We start from the raw sequence: 20,052 nt of genomic DNA, 5'->3' as shown, positions 1-20,052 counted from the left end.
TTTTCCTCGTGAAATAGAAGTGTCGGGTGCAGCTATGGCATGGCACCTCTCTGCTGCGATGTCCCAAAATTTCCACGAAATTTAATCGATTTTTGTGAGAGAAGCAAATGCATATTTCGGCGAAACTTTTACTAAATATTCTCTATAACTTTTCAATTTCCTAAAAATAAAGTTCCAGAAAAATTACCGGTTAGTATCCTCTATTCAAAAAAAAGCAGCTTAGATTCTAAGACACTGTAAACTTGATTTACAGTGCCTTATAGAATCTAATCTGTTTTTCTTAGAGGTGTCCTTCCTGAACTCAGTGCCTTAATTGTCAGTAACCATTGAAAAGAATCTAAGAAAGTGTTCGGATGAATAGAAATCGACGGATTATTTTTGCGACTTTTAAATAGGGCTTCTATCATTTCTTATGAAGCAAGACCACAGTATGTCCTATCTTCTGTTAACTTGTGATTGTTGTAAGTATGTGCTAGTTGTGGGATTGCGTTTTGGATTGAGGAAAAACAAATTTTAAGATTGACATCGGTAGAGAAGAATACCATCCTACTCAAGGCAGCCGTAAGTATACCTCTTTCGCGGAATAATATGGACCTACCGAAATTTTGTCTGAAATGATATCAATTTTTGGGCATTTACTGTTTCTAATTTGTTTTTCTCTTTTTTTACAGATAGCACACATTTAGCTATTTTAACTGAATTTGTCGGATTAACTGACGTAAATTAGTTGAATTTAATAGAGAATTCGATTTCAAAAATGTCGGCGCTCTTGTCGGTAGCGTGGCGCTGATGGAAAGACCTCACAGAATTTCGAGCAAAATTACGGTGACATGGCATTGATGGTGCGACGTTTAGCCCTGCTGGATTATTTTTATTTTTCACTTAAAAGCTGCATCGCTTAAGGGTTGGCGGGTGGTGGGGCCAGGGAAAAGGGCGCGAGAGGGGGTCATTTGGCCGAGACACAATGGACTTTCCCCGGGTCAGCGGTCAGGGCACGCTCCCGGCTCTCGGTTTTCCACTTATTCAACGCACCACGTATCCAGCGGAGCACTCGCCAGTTCGGTTTGATGAAGTCACCAGCTCCTTTCAAACTTACTGATGGCGGATTATAAAATGATTCAGTCTCAACCTGTTTTGAGGGATATGGGTTGAAAGGAATGGAGAAAAAAAGCGAAAGAAAGAAAGAAATTATTATTAGTAGTAGTAAGATAGGTTTATTTTAAAGCGGTGGTGCTTTAGTGCTTAGATTTCGCATACATTCTCTCAGATTCACAGTTTTCCTTAAATACGCTTGTTTGCAATGCGCTGTCGGCCATATTCAGTAACCTTCCAAATGCATAGGTTGGCAGCGGCACTTTTCTAGTGATTTTCATTTTTCACGTTGTCACCCTTTTGGGCCATAAGAGCTACATGAATCGAGTTTTCCATACTTTCCGTATGAAGGTACTCTGGTGGAAGTTAAAGCAAAGTTGACTTTATTTTATTTTCCTCTGTGAATTTATGCACGAAAGCTACAGCTGGTGCAGGGTGCAGGACGCAAGGTGCATAGCGAAGCCAAGGGGTTGACCGCCGAACTAGGCGTTAAAATACTGCCTAAGCCGACTTGTTCCGCGCACAACTTGTTCGAGACATTAATTATCAATTATCGAGCCAGCGAAGAGGGAGCATGAAAGGGGAAAGGTTTCAGATGGACGCCTCGAAAGTGATCAGGCAAAGCGAGGGGAGATCCCTTTTTATTCTGCGATCGCCTGTATGATCCGGCTGCGATATAATCATCTCGGTTTCCGCTAAAAAGTCATCGCAACAAGTTTTTCCCTGGCGGAGGTGCCAAATTTCCGGGATCCCATCATCTTGATACCCCCAAATTTTGATAATACAGGATACACTGAAAAAACATTTTCCGAACTTCGTTCGCCAGTTCACGATGATTCCCTTTATAGAGAGAGTTAAGACAACGCGGCTTACGGATGTCACAAACGCGGAATAAAGATTACACAAATTGAACGTTTTTCGTAATCTTTGATCAACTCATTCCCGAATTCCTTCTCTCATTCCGTTTGCTCCTTGCCGTGTCCCTAATTCCCCAGTCCATTCCATTTCAGTTTATAATCTTAACCGGAAGGTGAGGAAAATGTCCTCGCGGAGACAGTGCTCTTCCTCACAAACGAGTTAATTGTTACAAAACATCTTCCCTCATTATGGGACGTTTTTAAAAAAAAATTATTCTAATGTATAGATTGAATAAATTAACCTTATCTTTCCCCTGATGTTTTGTTATACTATACACATCGAGCACACCTATAGTATAGTGCCTACACTGGAAAAAAAAACCCACATTGGATCTAGAGTCCAGACTCTTGAAAACATTGACAAGAAAAAATACTCTTGATTCCATCGGATTTTAGCTTGAATCAAAACGAAATCCGCTTAAATTAAGAGGCTTGGTTCTTGATTTAAGCTAGATTCTGATTGAATCAAGAGTACTTTTGCTTGTCGATGTTTTTAAGAGTCTGGACTCAAGATCCAATGTGTATTTTTCCAGTAAAGGTAAGTGATCTTAATGCAGTTTTTAAACGAGGTATCAGCCATTAATTTTTAGATATGGATTTCTTTCCATACGACCGAGTAAGTGATATTTTTGTTCTAGAAACAACCCAAATGCCATGTGCGTGCTGTAAAAAAGGCGAAGGTTCTTCCGTAGTACAAAACGATGTAAATAGGGCGTAAAATAGAATTAATATACAAAATGAAAGTTAAAACGAAGGAAGAGAAGATTTAAGAGTCTGGACTCAAGATCCAATGTGTTTTTTTCCAGTGTACCTACATAAAAAAAAAAAAAAAAAAAAACATTCAGGAAAAAACAAGGTAAATTCGCATTCAATCTATCAAAATGAATCCTGATCAAGTAAAAATCTCACAACGTTTATCCTAATGTAGTTACGACAGAAAAATTTCAAATTTTGAGGTATCGTTGGTCAATAATAACCAATTCGATGAGGGAGGATATGGCGCAGTGTAGATCTGAGCGACTGAGTCAGGCGGGAAGGATGGGGGCCGAGAGCTTTGTTTATTGTGGTTTTTTGACGTGACCCTTCAGCACTCTTTTGCCTTTGATTAATTTGACGCCTTTGACGCAGCTCGAATCGAGTGTCGGTCCCTGTCCTGTGCTGCAGCCTTTCCGCGGTCGTCCAGCGTCAACCCGCAAAAGTGCGCTGTCACAGGTCACCCCTTTCGCTGCACCATCATCATAAACCATGATTTTATCGCGACATGGAGAAAAAAGAATCCTTGTTTTTGCAATACAATGTTCGGAGTGGTCAATTTTCTAAAATTTCCCTGCTCCTGATTGAGGAGGAAATCTTCTTCACGGCAAATTTTAGAATAGTTCTGCTTGAACACACAATTGGATTTTTTTTTTTCCTTTTTTATTGAGAAAATCTCATATTTATAAATCACATATTGGAACCTCCAGGGACAGGTGTGGAGGCCCAGAAGGCATAACAAGCACATTCTAATGAAAGGATTTCCTAATTTACTATTATTTCGATGTACATTAAAGCTTTCGTATCTACAATTGTTATGCCATTGAGCATTATCTCCGTATGAATGAACTAGAAGTAATTCTTATATCTATCCTACTGGAGCGATACATTATTCAAAGAATTATATTTATCATTGAAATTGGAGTTAATCAAACATTTTTTGAATTTTTTGGCCTTGCGTTCTCAAATTAGTACATCGTACCAAAAATAGTGCAGACAAAGCACTTTTTTACCACCTTGTTATCTCTGCTTAAATTACGTCAATTTTTTCCCCTGTAATTTATGGCGTGAACTGGGAATGCTCCGCTCTTTGTTGCTGTTAAGGTGTCTATGTCTGTCAGTGTCACTCAGATTCGGGAGAGGAGTTAAAAAACGGGCCAGTTTAAGTCTATCCTATCTTCGGCTGTGCTGCTAACGTAGCCCCTGAAGCACCACTACAAATAAGACAAACGGAATCGAACACATTATGGAAATAGAGGAAGGAAAAGGACGTGCGTTGATGACGGCGCAGAGATACAACTATTCGTGCTTGATGGATGTCCGTGCTGCGTCTGCGAAATTGAAGGCGCGATGGCGCGACACGTGAACTCGCAATGCTCCGCTCTCCGCTCTATGCTGTTAATGAGGTATCGAGCAGGAGGAAAGTTTTAAAAAGGGCCGGAATACGTATCTCCTATCTTCTCCTGTGTTATGACTTGATTTTTTTTCAATTCAATGTCTGATTCTTTTTTAGGATGTCTATGCAGACCTATATTCAAAGCTCATATGTACACCGTTCATAAAAACCCTACACTGGAAAAAAAACACATTGGATCTAGAGTCCAGACTCTTGAAAACATTGACAAGATAAAATACTCTTGATTCAATCGGATTTTTGCTTAAATCAAGAACCAAGCCTCTTAATTTGAGCGGATTTCCTTTTGATTTAAGTTTAAATCTGATTGAATCAAGAGTATTTTTTCTTGTCAATGTTTTTAAGAGTCTAGACTCTAGATCCAATGTGTTTTTTTTGTTTTTTTTTTCAGTGTAGAGAAGAGATAGTCGGATCGATTTGACCCGGTTTAAGATTTCTGAGAATACCTATAGTTCCTAACATTCGATTTGTGTCCTTTTTCGAATTTGATGTCTTATTCTTTTTTCACGAGTTTTTATAGACCTATATCTAAAGCCAATCGGTCCCATACAACCCATTGACCTCGTGCAGCGAGTCTCGGGTCGATTATTTGACCCCGGCTTATGCATCAAATGGTTTGACAAAAAATAAAATAATTTCTTCATCACTGAAAAGCGGTTTTCCAGATCTGAGAATGTCCAGTGTTTTAACAAATCGGAAACCTAAATAACAGGGGGAAGAAGAATGTTCACGTTTTACTCTTAAATTTCTTGAAAATAATGGTTTCTTAAACTTAGAAATGGAACGATTTTAAAACAAATTTATTTTTTGGTCCGGGATATGAAGGGGCCAATAATTCTAGTCCCCAATGGTTAAAATCTGAGCCCTGATGAATTTTTGCCCCCGGAACGTTGCCAAAATCATTCAGGGCACCCAACGTCGCCTGCTCAGCGCATTCCCATCAGAAAACCAATCTTCAGTTTAGAAAACAGATGTTTTAATTCTTTTGAAAACCTAAACTTTTTGTAGAATTTGTTTCTGAAACGCCTCGTAAAGCTAGTCTGAATTTATTTCACGCTAATTTGGCCTTCATCTTTTTTTCCTAGAAAATGGCTTTGAACGATACTGAGATAGATCTTCTTCTCGATAACTCAGAGGATGAAGAGCCCCCAGCCACTGTGCCGACTGTGTCCTTATGGAAACACGAAATCTAAAGTGTGCTGTTACAAGTGCAAGTCAACTGTGTGTGGAGAGCATAGTAGTATTATTTGTGAAACCTGCCAATCTAATGAGTAGACTGATTTTATTTTTACTTAGTCAATACTTTTCCTGCCTTAGTCATGTTAAGTTAGTTACCTTGTGCTAGTTTCTTCGCATTCGTTACCAGTCAGTCGAGTTCGATAGTTCTCATTTGATCTGTGGTAATGAATCGATTATTGAGGTGTTCTTTACGAAAACTCTGCCTATCGATCCTTTTCCATAGGTTTAAATGAGAGATCAATCGATATATCGCAAAGCACGCCACGCCACTGTCAGCAAGGTTTTCGCGGATGCACTTTCTCACCTCTCTTTGATCTCCTCCCGAAACTTTGTTCCCAACTCGCGGATAAAGTTGAGAGACGACAGAAAGTTGCAACTCGGTTTGTCGTACCGCCCTCTCTCTTCAAAAGCTGCCTCCGCCTCACCTCCTCCTCCCCTTATCTACCTTTAGTTTGCGAAGAAGTCGCGAAACCTTTGGAAAGGTTAGAAAGACATAGGGCTTGGGCGGGGACTAGGTTTATTCGTGATTTCCAAATAATCAATTCTTCACCATGAGATTTGGACGGATTTGACCGAGCTCAGCCTACAACTGCATTTCCCGTTGCCTAATTTTCTCTCATGTTTTGTTCTTTTTTGCAGAGCCAAGTAAACCATTCTTAAAAGTTTTACACCTTTAACGCCTTTAAAATTGTTATAGATTCACATAATAGCCTTTATTACGCGAATAATATATTACAAAAGTATAATGTGTTACTCGGAACGATTAATCTCGGTATGGGCTCTGATCGCTTCGATTCAAAATTCCTTTTCGTAAAAAAATCCAAAATCAGCGTTAGTCGCGTCATTCGTTGAGAAAAAACTTATTCCACCGGCAGGAGAATAAATTTAAGTCAAAGTTAGTTTCATGCCATTAATATATCAATGTTTAATGCCAGAAAATGCAAAACTCCGATTGCAACGTTGCAAATGTTCACACCAAAGAAAAATGAGAATTGAAAACAATTTTTTTGATGGACTTTTTCTCGATCCGTTGAAAAATATTCAAGGAAAAATTCTAGGAGATATTATGATTTGTTGTGTTGTAAAAATATGCTTTGATCGAAGTTTCGAAAACGTGGCAATGATTGTACATGTTTTTTGTCTGTTGCTGTGTCAACATCCTTTTCTGACACGGTAAACATCAGTTAATCAAAAAGAATATAGCCAAGTAAGAGGGATATATTACATGGTATAACTCAATGATAATACCTATACTTTAGCACCGTATATTTGATAAAAGCACTTTTGGGATGTGGTATGTTTTGCATGATGAGCACTGAGTTCAATTTCTCAAGAGAGGGAGGGAGGGGGAAGAGAAAAAGAGAGAAAGAGAGAAAACCCAATACTGCTGTGCCATGGAAGAACGCCGTATGAGCCTTCAGGCGTTGCCAAATTTCCTCAAAAAATATCTATTTTTGAAGAAAGTTATGAGTATTTCTCCTTAAAATTTTCACCAGTTTCAGATCAAATTACGAACAAGATTCTCTGAAAAATCGGGAGAAAAATATTAACAAATTTATACGAAAATGCGTGATTTGTCGAAGGAAATCTGGCAACGTCTGAAGGTTCATACGGCGTTCTTCCTAAGCACGGCAGAATACCATTTTACAAGTGAAAATTTGTGACAGTAAAATGTAGTGTCACTACATTGTTATTACAACGGAAGAAGGTTCTTCCGTCGTGAAAACAGTGTTAGGAGCTGATTTTGTAAACTTTGAAAATTCGCAATGCCCATGCCGACCGCGACATAACGGTTGACCGCTCAATCGGAGCGAAAAACCTCGGGCTACAGCGATTTCGACAACGGCGCCCGTTGTATCCGTGTGTACACAGTTCTGCATGAATGAGCAGGTTCGGAGTCATGGAGGGTCGCCGGGCGGCGGCCAATGGGCTCCGGGGGGATGGGCCCGGGCGCGCCAATCGCAGCGCATCCCTGCGGCCTGCCCCGCGCCGCGCCGCGCCCTGCACCGTCTCGCCAGTCGCTCGCGAATCCCTCGGAAGCAACGCGCTATCCCTATCGTCGCACCGTCCCTTCATCATCAATTGAAATAGTCTTTTTTTTACTTAAATATTTTCATAATCGTGCGTTATAACCGGTCAAGTTCAAATTTAGACGAGTCTTTGAAAGAAAGAACCGGGTTTTGTGCACCAATTCAGTGCGTACATCGATTGTTTTCCCGATTAGTATACAGTGTTAGAAACGGTAAATGGTTCTTCTGTGTGTGCACGCGTAGTGGTGAGGATGCATAAGTGATGCGTAGGCAGCAGAATCAATGACGCGGTTTTCCAAGCTCCAGTTAGTTGGCTGAAGTCATCGATGGTTAAATTTTTGAGATACCTACTAAATGGTTGATATCTTAGAGAATCAAAGTGGTTAAACTCGAGGAGTTGGAAAAGTTGCTGCGGTGAGCAATATTTTGGTTAATGAGAGATAAACTTATCTCCTCGGGCACCTGTCTCACTACACCATTACATAAGGTCGGTAAAATAATTGTTGCAATTTCGGGGCATTCTCATAAGAAAGTGTCATTTATTGAAGTAAAAAGTTTAAATAGTTGCCGCTGAGTTTGGATACGTTGTTATTATATTTTGGCCGTATCCGACCTAATTTTATTTTATTTCGCCTCGGTGATTTTCCTCCACTCTCGAAAATTATATCTTTTCCACCATGCAGACTCAATTTTTCATAAACTAGCGACAGTTTCATCTGAGCATAAATTCCATCAAGAGAGTTTGCAACATAAGCTGTGCTTGGAAGTGCATACGTTCAAAAACTTTTATGTTATTGGCTTAATTGAAGTTAATGGTATTGGATAGTTCCGTGACGTAAACTCATCGAATATCAGCATTAGTGTGTACGGAGTTATACGAGTGTGGAACTCGCTGGTGAAATCAGTGAAGGTGTCAAGTGTGAATTCTCTATCACTTATACGTGATAGATCAGCGACGTTTGAAGGAATTTCTTAAGAAGGTGAGCAATCTTCCTAAAATAGTATTTTTTTTTTTAAAAAAAATGTCTTATTCGTTAATACTAACATGACAGTGGTAGTGCACATAGCGGGAGAAATGAGTATCAGTATGATCGATCTGCGCTGGAAAAAGTCTGTCAGATCTAGATTCTAGACTCATCTTGAAAAATTTGACAAGAAAAAATACTCTTGATTCAATCTGCTTAGTTCAAGAGGCTTAGCTCTCGATTCAAGCAAAGATCCGACTTGAATAAAGAGTATTTTTTCTTGTCAAATTTTTAAGAGACTGGACTCTGGATCCAAGCGACTTTTTTCCAGTGTGTATATCAACAGCTAAATTTGGAAAATGCGTATCTCCATCAAGACTTTCAGAGGACCCCGATTATTTGTATTTAATTTTTTTTTTAATTTTTTTTTTTTTTTTTTTTTTTTTTTTTTTTTTAAGAACTGATGGTTAGAATCGGCAAAAAGTAAGATTTCGATCTCATGTTGCTTTTCATTTTTCACAAAAACCTTGCGTATAATACATCCAGAAACACTTCTCAGCACCGTCTGTTAAAGAAAAAAATAAAAATAAAAAAATTATTAAAAAAAACTCTCATGAATTTAACTATTCATGAACTATAAACATCTACATCAAAGTCATAAGTATCCGAACGCGAAAATTCGTCGATTGCTTGGACCAAAATCTAATGAGCAAATTTCGCTTTCGCATGCAGCAGCCTTTCATTCAATATTTTCAAATCATATTACAGTAGTCTCACTCCATAATCGTTAAATCGAGAACCTCTCCACAGCGAGGAATTCGGCCGGTCCCTGCATGAGGTTATCGTTTTAGAAAGAGATTACTTGGATTACATTTTGCAATAAGGAACCACTATTTCTGGCCCATTTTAGAAACAACATACATGCCATGGGTTTCCCTAGGCAGATATGTGGTTTTATGGGAGAACCAGAGATAGTGGTTCCTTATTGCAAAATGTAATCCACTTGAGAAGAAGTAAGCCCCCTGACCGCTTCGTTGTCCAACTCCCGAAGCGCTTCGCGTCTCAGGCGTTATGCGTTAGGCGTTATTCTTATGGTTTTACATCATAGAATTATGATAAACAGTCAAAATGTGTTATAAGATGTAGGTATAACGATTATTTTTTTCCCTTGTAAAAATAAAAGTTAAAGCCTGAATTTAAACAAAGAGTGTTCGATATCTCATAACATTTGCTCGTTAAAATTTGCGCTAAAGATTCCCCCTTAATGCGGTTTATCGTTGTTGAATTAACAACGCCGCGGATTTCGGTGATTCATTCGTGGATTCGCGGCTTGAACGTAGGTCTGTGAATTTTTGCGGTTAAATCGTGGATTAAACTGTTTCTTATTATGGTTATTCGATATCACTTCACCGTTTTTCTAGCGGTTAATCTGCCAATTTTAGAATTTAGCGACGAGGCAGAAGTCAAAATAATCCACCGAGACCCGCGTCACGACTGCGGTGGCTTATTCGGATGATTTCCGTTTTGTCGGCGGTTTGTCACTGTTTTTGCCAAAAATGACGACTGTTGGAACAGATTTAACCAGATCAGGCTAACTGTATTTAATGTACTGTATTTTGTGTATACTTCTCATGTTCCATTATTTTTTTATTTATTTATTTATTTTTTTTTTTTTATAAAGAATGAAACAACTGACTACCTTGAAACCATTCCTGAATGATTTGAAAGAATACAAATACACGATCATGAAATTTCAATAAGTCAGAATGTTCCTTACTTTTCTGCCAACAAAATGAAATATGAGGAATTGGAATATTAGGTAGCATTTGACGTATTTCTGCCAAACGGAACTATGTGCATTAAGATATGAACCCTGAGACCCATAAAAATACATGCTTAACAGGGCTCACGTCATAATGCATATAGTTCCGTTTGGCAGGGATACATCCATGTATTATGAACCACGTGTAGTGCCATTTTTTAATCTTTTTTTAAACAAGAGAAAAATCCTGAACTTTCTTCTTTTTCCTCCCTTTCTCGATTTTGTTAAACTTTCTTAGGGCAAACAACTCCAATCCATATTCATTTGTCACCGATACCTGCAAACAAAGTGATGATTTGTCGAAGAGAGAATGTTGCACTTCCGAACATGACCTCTGTTTCAATAAGACAATTTAAACATCAAAATTTGCAGTTTTAGTTAAAAATTTCATGCCTGACCTCTCTGATTGACTCAATCCACTGTGGGTCTATACCCCTCTCTCTCTCTGAAGTACTTTGTCAAACACATCGATTCAGGGCCAGGCCAAGGGTGGCGTATTAGGAATAGCTAACGCCAGCGCGCCGTCGCTGCAATGACGCTAAAATGAGAGGAAAGAAAAAAGATGAGAAAAAAGTTAGAGAGATCAAAAATTATGAGAAGTGATAAGAATCGGCTTTCCTGTGAAGCACGGATAGCAAATTGAGCTATTTGAAAACATGTAGTCATCCTGCTGTCTGTCTTGAACCTATGAAGGATGTGTAATTCTGTCGGTGGATATCATCGCCTTCGCCTTTAATTCTGCCGCATATGCAACAAACATACCGGAGAGTACGAATAGTTGTATTCGAAAAATGCACATTGATCTCGCTTTTTGAACCAATGGACCGAGTTCATTCGACATAAATCATCCGCACTTGAAGTTCACCTTCATTGCGCCGCATAGCCCCCCCCCCCCCCCACCAAAAAAATTAGAAAAAAAATCTCGAAAGTTTGAATAGTTATCTACTTGAATAACACACAGTTACATCACTCAATTAGTTTTCATTAAACCGAAAAACGACGTCATGAGCCCATCGACAGATGTCGTCCTTAACGCCGGGCCTTATTTTCTATCATATATATTTGTGACATTTTGCGTACTTTTGAAATTTAATTCTAAATATACATACGGGATCTAAAAAAAAAAAAAATTGGAGGTTTTCAAACGCTAAAATGAAGAATAATCATAGTCATCTATACGTAGGATTTCATGATCAAAGTCATATTTCAGCATTGAAAATAAAATGTTATAAAAATTGTTTTATTTTATGCTGTATATACAGTATGCATGGTTAGATAAATACATTAATGTACTTGTCTTCGTCGAAAACGATCTTCATTAAAGGTGTATTATCCTGATTTTGACGTATATTTCTGAGCAAATCTATTCTATTCTACGTACAGAGTTAATTGAACTCAGAGGAACAATAGTTTCATTTGTTAAAACCAGTGGATCAGACGCTTCATTAGTTACATGTCATCAGTTGATCGATGAGTTATATTTCGAACCGAAGCCTGTTCGCGATAGCCCAATAAAAGTGCTGTCTGAAGTATTATTCTCACTCTGCTGTTAATGTATTCAAACTGCGTGAAATATTATTCATATGCATTGTGAAGGCACAAACTTCAGTGGAACAGCAGACGAGTACTTCAGGCGGAAAGTTGCTGAAGTTACCCAAGGCTAATGGTAGACTAATGACTTTTCAATACCTGCTATGAATAAAATTTGTGCCTTTTTAGATCTTAAAAGGGTATAGCAATCTTTGACGTTACAACTATACGCACTTTTCTAAACATTATATGCTTACATGCAAAAGTTCCTTATTTTAATGCTGCTTCATTTTGATAAGAATAACATACAAAAATATTTAATTAATCATGTAATCACAAGAGCTTTCATTTTGGGTAGTCGGGAGCAAGAACTGCGAGAGAAACAATTTAATTTTCGTTAGAGCATCTTCATTTTGAATTTAGATATTTTATACTGAGGAAAAAAATTTAGATAAGCACCAGAAAAAGTTTGTAATCTGTCAGTAATGTGAAAAAGTAGTTTTTTACAACTAATCGATTCCAATCACTAAAAATGGAGACAAAAGAAATCATTCTGGTCAAAATGGACGGACTTTAGAGTTACTCTGCGTAAAATGTTTGAACAATTCCACTTGACATGTTCACGTGATCACGTGTCAGCCACTAGATCTGAGCCGATTTTAGCAGGATGGAAGTAATTTTACCCGCACCATTTATTCCTGTTTACAAATTGGTGATTTTACACCTGAGTCCATTCACCATGCCTGAGACCTCTTTAACCTACCCGAAGGATGATTTACCATAAAAATCACTTGAATGGTATTAAAATCAACGTAAGTTTCTCAGCTGTTTTTACAGAGGACATTCCTGCGCTAAGGTTAAAATATGGCGAATCGGTTATGTTGCAGAAACTAGAATATTTCAGCTCATTAGGCTACTTTATCAAAGGCAAATCTTTCGTTCGAAGTTCGAGTGTCACCTCTAGGGTCAATGTCTTCATAACTAGCACACCCGAAACTAGCGAATCTCGATTAGTCGAAATCGATGACTCGACCGAAAACCATGCGGTCACGAAAGGTGTAGTTAATCAGGTGTTTTTGGAGCTGAGAATCCTATGCGTAAACTCTTGATGCGGTTTAATAAGGCCGCTTTGCTGCCAGACTCATGCGAGTAAATCGGTGAATCATACCCATACACTACTGAAAACGTACTTTTTTATATGTACTGAGAAGGAGCGGGGGAGAAAGAGGGGGGGGGGGGGGTAGTGAGAAAAACAAACTTGTCGATATTACCTTGATATCAATATAAAAAAGGTGGTTGATAATTCATTTATATTCTATGAAAGTTCCGGGGGATAACGTCCATCGATTTTTTTCTTCTTCTTCTTTTTCCCCCCAATGAGGCGTCTAGAACCAAAAACGGAAATCTCCATTCAGCCGTGCTGAGGAAAAACACCGTATGAACATTCGAGAGTTGCCAAAATTCCTTCGATAAAACATGTATTTTTGACGAAATGTATGCATATTTTTCCTTGAAACTTTCAGATATTTTAGATTTAATTGCGTACAAAACTGTCTGAAAATTTTGGAAAATAATATTCACTGTTTTCCCAGCAATTTCGGTTTTCATTAAAGGAAACTTAGCAACGTCTGAAGGCTCATACGGCGTTTCTTTAGCATGGCAGCATTGCCGTGTTTAAAAATCGCGCGATCATTATAATTTTAAAAATGAAAGGACGAGAAAGCCTCCATGTTCAAGTTTTAGAGAAAATTTAGAAAATGTTTAAAAACAGCTAGAAGTTTCGGTTGCTCCTCGCAGAAAATGAACATGACCGCAAAATTTCTAGACAGGGTGTGGGGGATTGCCGGTTTTGACTCTAGACGCCTCATAAAACATTAACCGATATATCGAGGCATTCGTAATTGGACTACATTTTGCAATTTGGACCTATAGATTCTAGCCCGGTTTAAAAACAACGTATGTACCATTAGTTTCCTTATGCACATAAGTGTTTTTCCAGAAGAGCCAGAATTTATGGTTCCGAATTGCAAAATGCAGTCCAATTGAGATACGCGTTCTCCGACTCTCACCATCGATATGGCTTCGCACGTCTCGCTCCAATTCCGATTCGTGTAGATTTGACATCGTCGGTTGTTGAGCAACAGGGTGCGTGAGTGAAAAATGAGGATATCCGTTGGGAAAACAAAGTCAACACGATTGCGGAAAACTTGAACGAAAGTTTCGAAACGACACGCATGAGGGCGAGGGGACCGCCTTGGGCTTAGGAGGAAATCGCTTTCTGATTTGACGTCTTCCTGTATGTAAGACTCTTTCCGTAATGGGATTCAGTCCTCCGCGAATCGAGTTTTTCCCCCCGGTGAAACCGCTATGTTTTATGACGCAGGCTCAAAAATATGTCATTGTCGGATTTCACTTGATCACCGCTTCCCGCTCTTCTGTGAGAGGACTCTAATGATGACATCAAATACAGCAGTGGCGTGGCGTTCTTTGCGATGTATCGATTTCTATGCCATTTAAACCTATGGAAAAGAATCGATAAACAGGGTGTTTGCAGCGAACACCTTAATTATCGATCCTACACCATAGGTTTAAATGGCATAACAATCGATACATCGCAATTCACGTCACGCCACTGAAATACAGCCACACGGAGAAAAAAACTTCGTGCATGGGACCTGGGACCCGAAGTTGAGGGCATATGGATCTCTGAAGTTTTCTGATCTCGCATCCGAAAACTTGAGGTCGAGCTGTCGAAGTTCTGGTCAGACATCGAGGTGCTTCGATATGTACCGGAGTATTTCTGCCAAACGGAACTATGTGCACTAGGACATGAGCCCTGAGACTCGTAAGACATTGTGCATAACATGCCTCACATCATAATGCACATAGTTCCGTTTGGCAGAAATACGTCCAATTTACTAAATGGAGCCTTCCCTTATAGCGGGTTAGAGTTGGCAAAAAAATTCCTTGATTCAATGTATTATCAATGACGCGCTCCTTCATTTAAAGAGGTATGCAATGTGAGCTCCGTCGTGCTCAAATAGTGGTATCTAAATGTACGCTGCTTTCGTGCGATAAAGAATAGCATTGAGGTGTCGAAGATCAACGGCATCAACGTCTCATTTTGGCACCAGCCTCATGAACATTGCAAGTCACGGATGACGAAGCTGAAGCTTTGACTCATCCGGGTGCTTTTGGCACACCCCCGGAACTTTCGGCCTCTGAGCCCGAAACGCGGGCGACATGTCTGGATAACCAGCAAGTGGACTTCCACGGACGGATTTTCTTTCCAGTATGATCATATGGACGTATTTCTATCAAACGGAACTAAGCGCCAATTTGGGTTTCTTTGGAGGAATTTAGAATTCCGGATAGCGCGTTCTGTCAAACGGACCTAAGCGCCATGAAAAAGCATTGCGAGTATAGGACGGAATCAGCCGGACGCTCGAATCCGCCGCCAATCCAAGCCCCCCTCTACCTTCCTCACCCTATGGCGCTTAGGTCCGTTTGATAGAAATACGTCCATATAATCGGGAAAAATACAAAAAACCTCAAATGTACACTACTTTTTCCCAAAAAATCAGTTTGCGTGGTGTCGTGTCCAAAAATACCACCTTTTAACGGTAAGAAAGAATTTCGAATAAAAGAGGTCTCGGGTCACCGAGGTCCAGATAATCGAGATCATAGACGGTTCCAGGGGGTGCGCAGAGGGCGCGTACTTTCCCTCCGTTTGCCCGAAATGAAATGTGTAAGAAAAATGAAAGAAAGAAAGAAACAAACAAACAAACAAATAAACAAAGAGAGGAAGATATGGAGGAGAAAAGAAGGAAGGTTGCTCATATTTGGTACTTATTCATGAAAAAATTGACTCAAACTGCATATCAGATGCTTTACAATCTCGCAAATTTTCTGAAGGAGCCTCCCCGGACCCCCCTTCCTTACGTCCCCATCCCCATTCGAAGTGTCTAGGACCGCCTACACTGGAAAAAAAAACACATTGGATCTAGAGTCCAGACTCTTAAAAACATCGACAAGAAAAGATACTCTTGATTCAATCAGATTTAAGCTTAAATCAAGAACCAAGCCTCTTAATTCGAGCGGATTTCCTTTTGATCTAAGCTTAAATCTGGTTGAATCAAGAGTCCTTTTTCTTGTCGATGTTTTCAAGAGTCTGGACTCTAGATCCAATGTGTTTTTTTCCCCAGTGTATGATTGAGCCTCTACACTGCCCTGCTTAGGAAGAACACTGTATGAGCCTTCAGACGTTGCCAGATTTCTTTAGAGAAAAACCGAATTTACCGAGAAAATTGTGAATATTTTTCCTCCAATTTTTCAGCCAATTTTGTTCACGATTTAATCTAAAATATCTGAAAATTTCAAGGAAAAATACTTATACGTTTCCTCAAAAATACATGTTTTATTCGGGTATATTTGGTAATTCTCGAACGTTCGTACGGCGTTTTTCCTTGGCCACGGCAGTACAGTACTTACATATCGACGGTGAAACTACCAAACCACGTATCTCGGTTTGCGACGTCGCAGACTTCCTGTCATACTTTATTTTTAAATAGAAAACTACTCAATGTCAATTCTTGAAAACTACCGTGATTTTTCCTCTTGGTGCGGAGAAAATTCTGTGAAAATTTCAAGGAATAATATTGATTTGGTCTAATTAAAAAAAATAAAATGCGAGTGTAGATTTTTAAACACCGCAAACGAGATACGTGGTTTGGTAGTTTCACCGTCGATATTCGTCTTATCTTTGCCGAAAACTTAAGAATCGTTGATAGACCAGTGCTCCAACCCTTTCGCTACAACGTCTGCAGTATGTTATAAGGGGACCAAACTTCAGTGCACACAGAACACCCCCCCCCCCCTCCTCTTTCACTCTACCGCAGCACCGACGGAGCCGAGGAAAAGTTAACTCCAGAGATGCAGACGCAAGACCCAAGACCCGATTCAAGTTGACTCAAGATTGCGGGTCGCCGAAGACCGAATCCGGTGTTGCGGATTCTCCTGCATAAATCCCAACTATCCTCACGGTGGAATCGGGAATTTCCGCCCGGAGTGGCAACGCCGCCAAAGCTCCTTCCAATCCAGCACCCCGAATGAAACGAATCAGTCACGCCTACTCAGACTCCAACCCTCCGAGGTTCTTCAAAGTTCCCAACTTTCGTGGGCGGGCAGGGGAGACTTAGCCGCGAAAGTTCGTCCTCTTATCGTGCTCGAAAAACCCCCTCGCTTCCCCGCGCGGCCCGGGATACTTGTGCCCCCAACCCCTTTCTTCCATTTCTAGACCCCCCTGCTCCTTTATTTGGTTTCCTGCACCCTCCCTCCCCGCCCGCTTTTGCTGTGCACACAACTCAGCCTCCTTTCGTATCGTAGAGGTAAACGGTGCCGCTTTGAACGGGTGAGTTGTTTTCGTTTCCACGATCGATAGTAAGAAAAAAATACAGTAAAGTCTCAATTCTGCCCTGCTAAGGAAGAACGCCGTATGAACCTTCAGATGTTGCCAAATTTCCTTCGATAAAAACCGAATTTCCTGGAAAACTTGTGAATATTTTTCTTCAAGATTTTCACACAATTTTGTACGAAATTTAATCTAAAATATCTGAAAATTTTAAGGAAAAATATGGTTAAATTTCGTCAAAATAACACGCTACATCAATGAAAATTTGGCAACCCTCGAATGTTCACCCACGTGCTCAGACAAGAATCGATTATTTAACATAGGTTTAAATTGAGGAAATCCGGTGTTGCCAAATTGCTGGATCCGCCTGTGCATTGGACGTGGTCACGCAGAGCTCAAGAAAAACTTTTTTCTTGCTAGACTTTAAAATCGTCATAACACGACTCGAACGCAAGAGAAGTTTTTTTACGAACCAACTTTATTCTTAGTGTCTTAGTGTTCTCAGTAGCAGTACCCTCTGAAATTTCCTGTTTAAACTTCTACTTGTGTTTATTTTGTCCTCTTTATTACTTTGAGTCGTGTCTGTTGCAGCGGGCGGAGGGGGCAGCGTGGCGGAAAATGGACTGAATCGATGATGTGGCCACGGAGGTATCTTTCCGGACAAAGATCCCTAGGAGACGCCACGGTAGAAACGGATGTAGACAACGAAAATTGCTAGCGTCCAGAATCAGAGTCGCCAGCTATTCTGCTACTGGTGTTCTATGAGCTGCTTCGACCATGGTTCAAAGTATGGTAGATTCTCTGCATCCCTGTATCACCGGCCCAGGTGAGTTGATTTCTACTTTTATTTCTCATTTCCTCACTAGAAAATCAATTTAAGCCGGCCAAGTTGCGGCCTTGTGGTCAGCGCGTCTGACTCCTGGTCAATAGGTCCTGGGATCAAATCCCAGTATAGAAGCGTCAAAGCACGGAAATGCACTGCCGTGCTAAGGAAAAACACCGTATGAGCCGTCAGGCGTTGCCATATTTCCTTTAATGACCAACAATATTACTGGGCAAATTCTGAATATTTTTCTTCCAATTCTTCAGACAATTTTGTTCCCAATTCAATCTAAAATATCGGAAAATTTCAAGGAAAAATATAGGATAACTTTCTTCAAAAATACATGTTTTACTCGGGGAAATTTGGCAACTCTCGAATGTTCATACGGCGTTCTTCTTTAGCACGGCAGGGCAGTGGATCTGCAGAAACAGATTCTACTCGGCCTATTAATCCCTACACATTTGAAAAGCCAGGAAATTCCTTTTGGACATGGACGCGTCAACTTTGAATGTCATTCACTCATTTCTGTATAGGTGGCTGTAGATTCCTAAGCTAATAATAAAGGAATTTAAGTTGAATAAATTGCCCTCTCCCCCACCCAAAAAAAAATCAAGTTGACTTGTTAGAAATAAATGTCTTCAATTTAAATCGATTGCACCATCGTGGTTTCAAAGTTCACACAGAAAGAGATGTTGGATTCGAACAACTCCCAATTACGTCTAAACCGTCAAAATCACGAGAGATCTGATGACGAGCTGTCTTGCGTGTCGTTCTTCAACACCCGTTGGATGTCATCCGAGCACGTTACAAAAGAAATTTCCTACACAAAAACCCGCAGCTTGATTCGGCACTGCACGCGACACACATCACACCACAAATTACGTGCGGTCCAGATTGTGTGCATGCGAAGCTTAAGCTACTCTCCGAATCTTATACCCGAAAAAAGTATGCAGTCAACAGGTTAAATACGCATTCGTCGGCTGTTGAACATGCTTGAATAGAACTTCTAAGAGCTCTCACTCGAAACTACTTTTTTTGCCTTTGAATTTCAAAACACCATTTCTCCAGTTTTGTTTGAAAATATTTTGCGTTTTCAAGGCCAAAATTTTTGCAGAATACTTTTCCAGACTTTGACATGAATTTTCCAAATTCGAATATTTTTGGACTGAATTTTTTTTTATCTTACGGTCGAGTGTAAGTGGCCTTTATTGAAACGGATGTGGAGTGCTAGAACGTAAATTTTTGTGAGAAATAAATGTCTTTGATTTTAATTGAAGACAGCCTTAAACTTTTTAAATTCTAGAGTCAAACTCAAATGGTAACTCAAGGAAAACGGGAATGTACCGTATTCACAGTCATTCCTTAAACAGCTCCTTCCCTCAGGAGGCCCCAATACAAAATGAAGAAGAAGTAGAATTTTCCACTATGAAATATTACAGAAACACGAAGGCAAAATCAATAATTTTAAACATTTTAGAGTGGGTGTGTACCAACCTTAAAGTTCGTCCAAATTATAGGTTTTTTACTTTGTGTTTTATGAATTTTAATTCTTAACTCTCACACTGAAAGAAAGTTCCTTGAACCCTAGGATCTTAGATCCTTGGAAAGTTTAACGAGAAAAAATACTCTTGATTCAATCGGATTTTTGCTTGAACCGAGAGCCACACCTCTTAATTTGAGCGTATTTCCTTTTGATGCAAGCAAAATTCAGATTGAATCAAGAGTATTTTTTCTAATCAAATTTTTAAGAGTCCGCAGACTCTGGATTCAAGAGACTTTTTCTAGTGTACTAAAGTTCCATCAAAACCGTCCTATTTTATTCTACCCTTAGGGTGTCCTGCTACCTCCCCTGTTCAAAATGTGAACTGTTCGGGGCTTCCCCAGCTACGGTCAGGAGCTGTTCAAGGGGCACGCCGTCACCTTCCGGCCAAAGTATCACAAGCGCCATGCGACGTTTACAAATTTCCACCGCCATCTTCTTTTTCACACAGAAATTGATGGCTGAATCTGTTCAAAAATTTCACTGAATTTTATCAGCAGCAAAAAGAAATCTTAGC

At 39.7% G+C, this 20,052-nt stretch overlaps 1 protein-coding gene across 2 annotated transcripts in view; it reads left to right on the top strand.

Moving 5' to 3' along the window:
* The first annotated feature begins 7,426 nt into the window (after positions 1-7,426).
* Positions 7,427-20,052, top strand: part of LOC109029933 (LIM homeobox transcription factor 1 alpha) — a 42,991-nt gene continuing 30,365 nt past the window's right edge. The window contains exons 1-2 of one of the 2 annotated variants that reach the window (XM_019040652.2): positions 7,427-8,425; positions 17,764-17,998. In XM_019040652.2, the coding sequence (XP_018896197.1) occupies positions 17,950-17,998 (49 nt within the window). In that variant the 5' untranslated portion in view covers positions 7,427-8,425; positions 17,764-17,949. The remainder of the gene's footprint in view (positions 8,426-17,763; positions 17,999-20,052) is intronic. The other variant, XM_019040660.2, reaches the window with a different exon arrangement.

The sequence above is a fragment of the Bemisia tabaci genome, chromosome 2 (genome assembly GCF_918797505.1).
Source record: "Bemisia tabaci chromosome 2, PGI_BMITA_v3".
Taxonomy (NCBI): domain Eukaryota; kingdom Metazoa; phylum Arthropoda; class Insecta; order Hemiptera; family Aleyrodidae; genus Bemisia; species Bemisia tabaci.
This window is presented reverse-complemented; position numbering and strand designations above follow the sequence as displayed.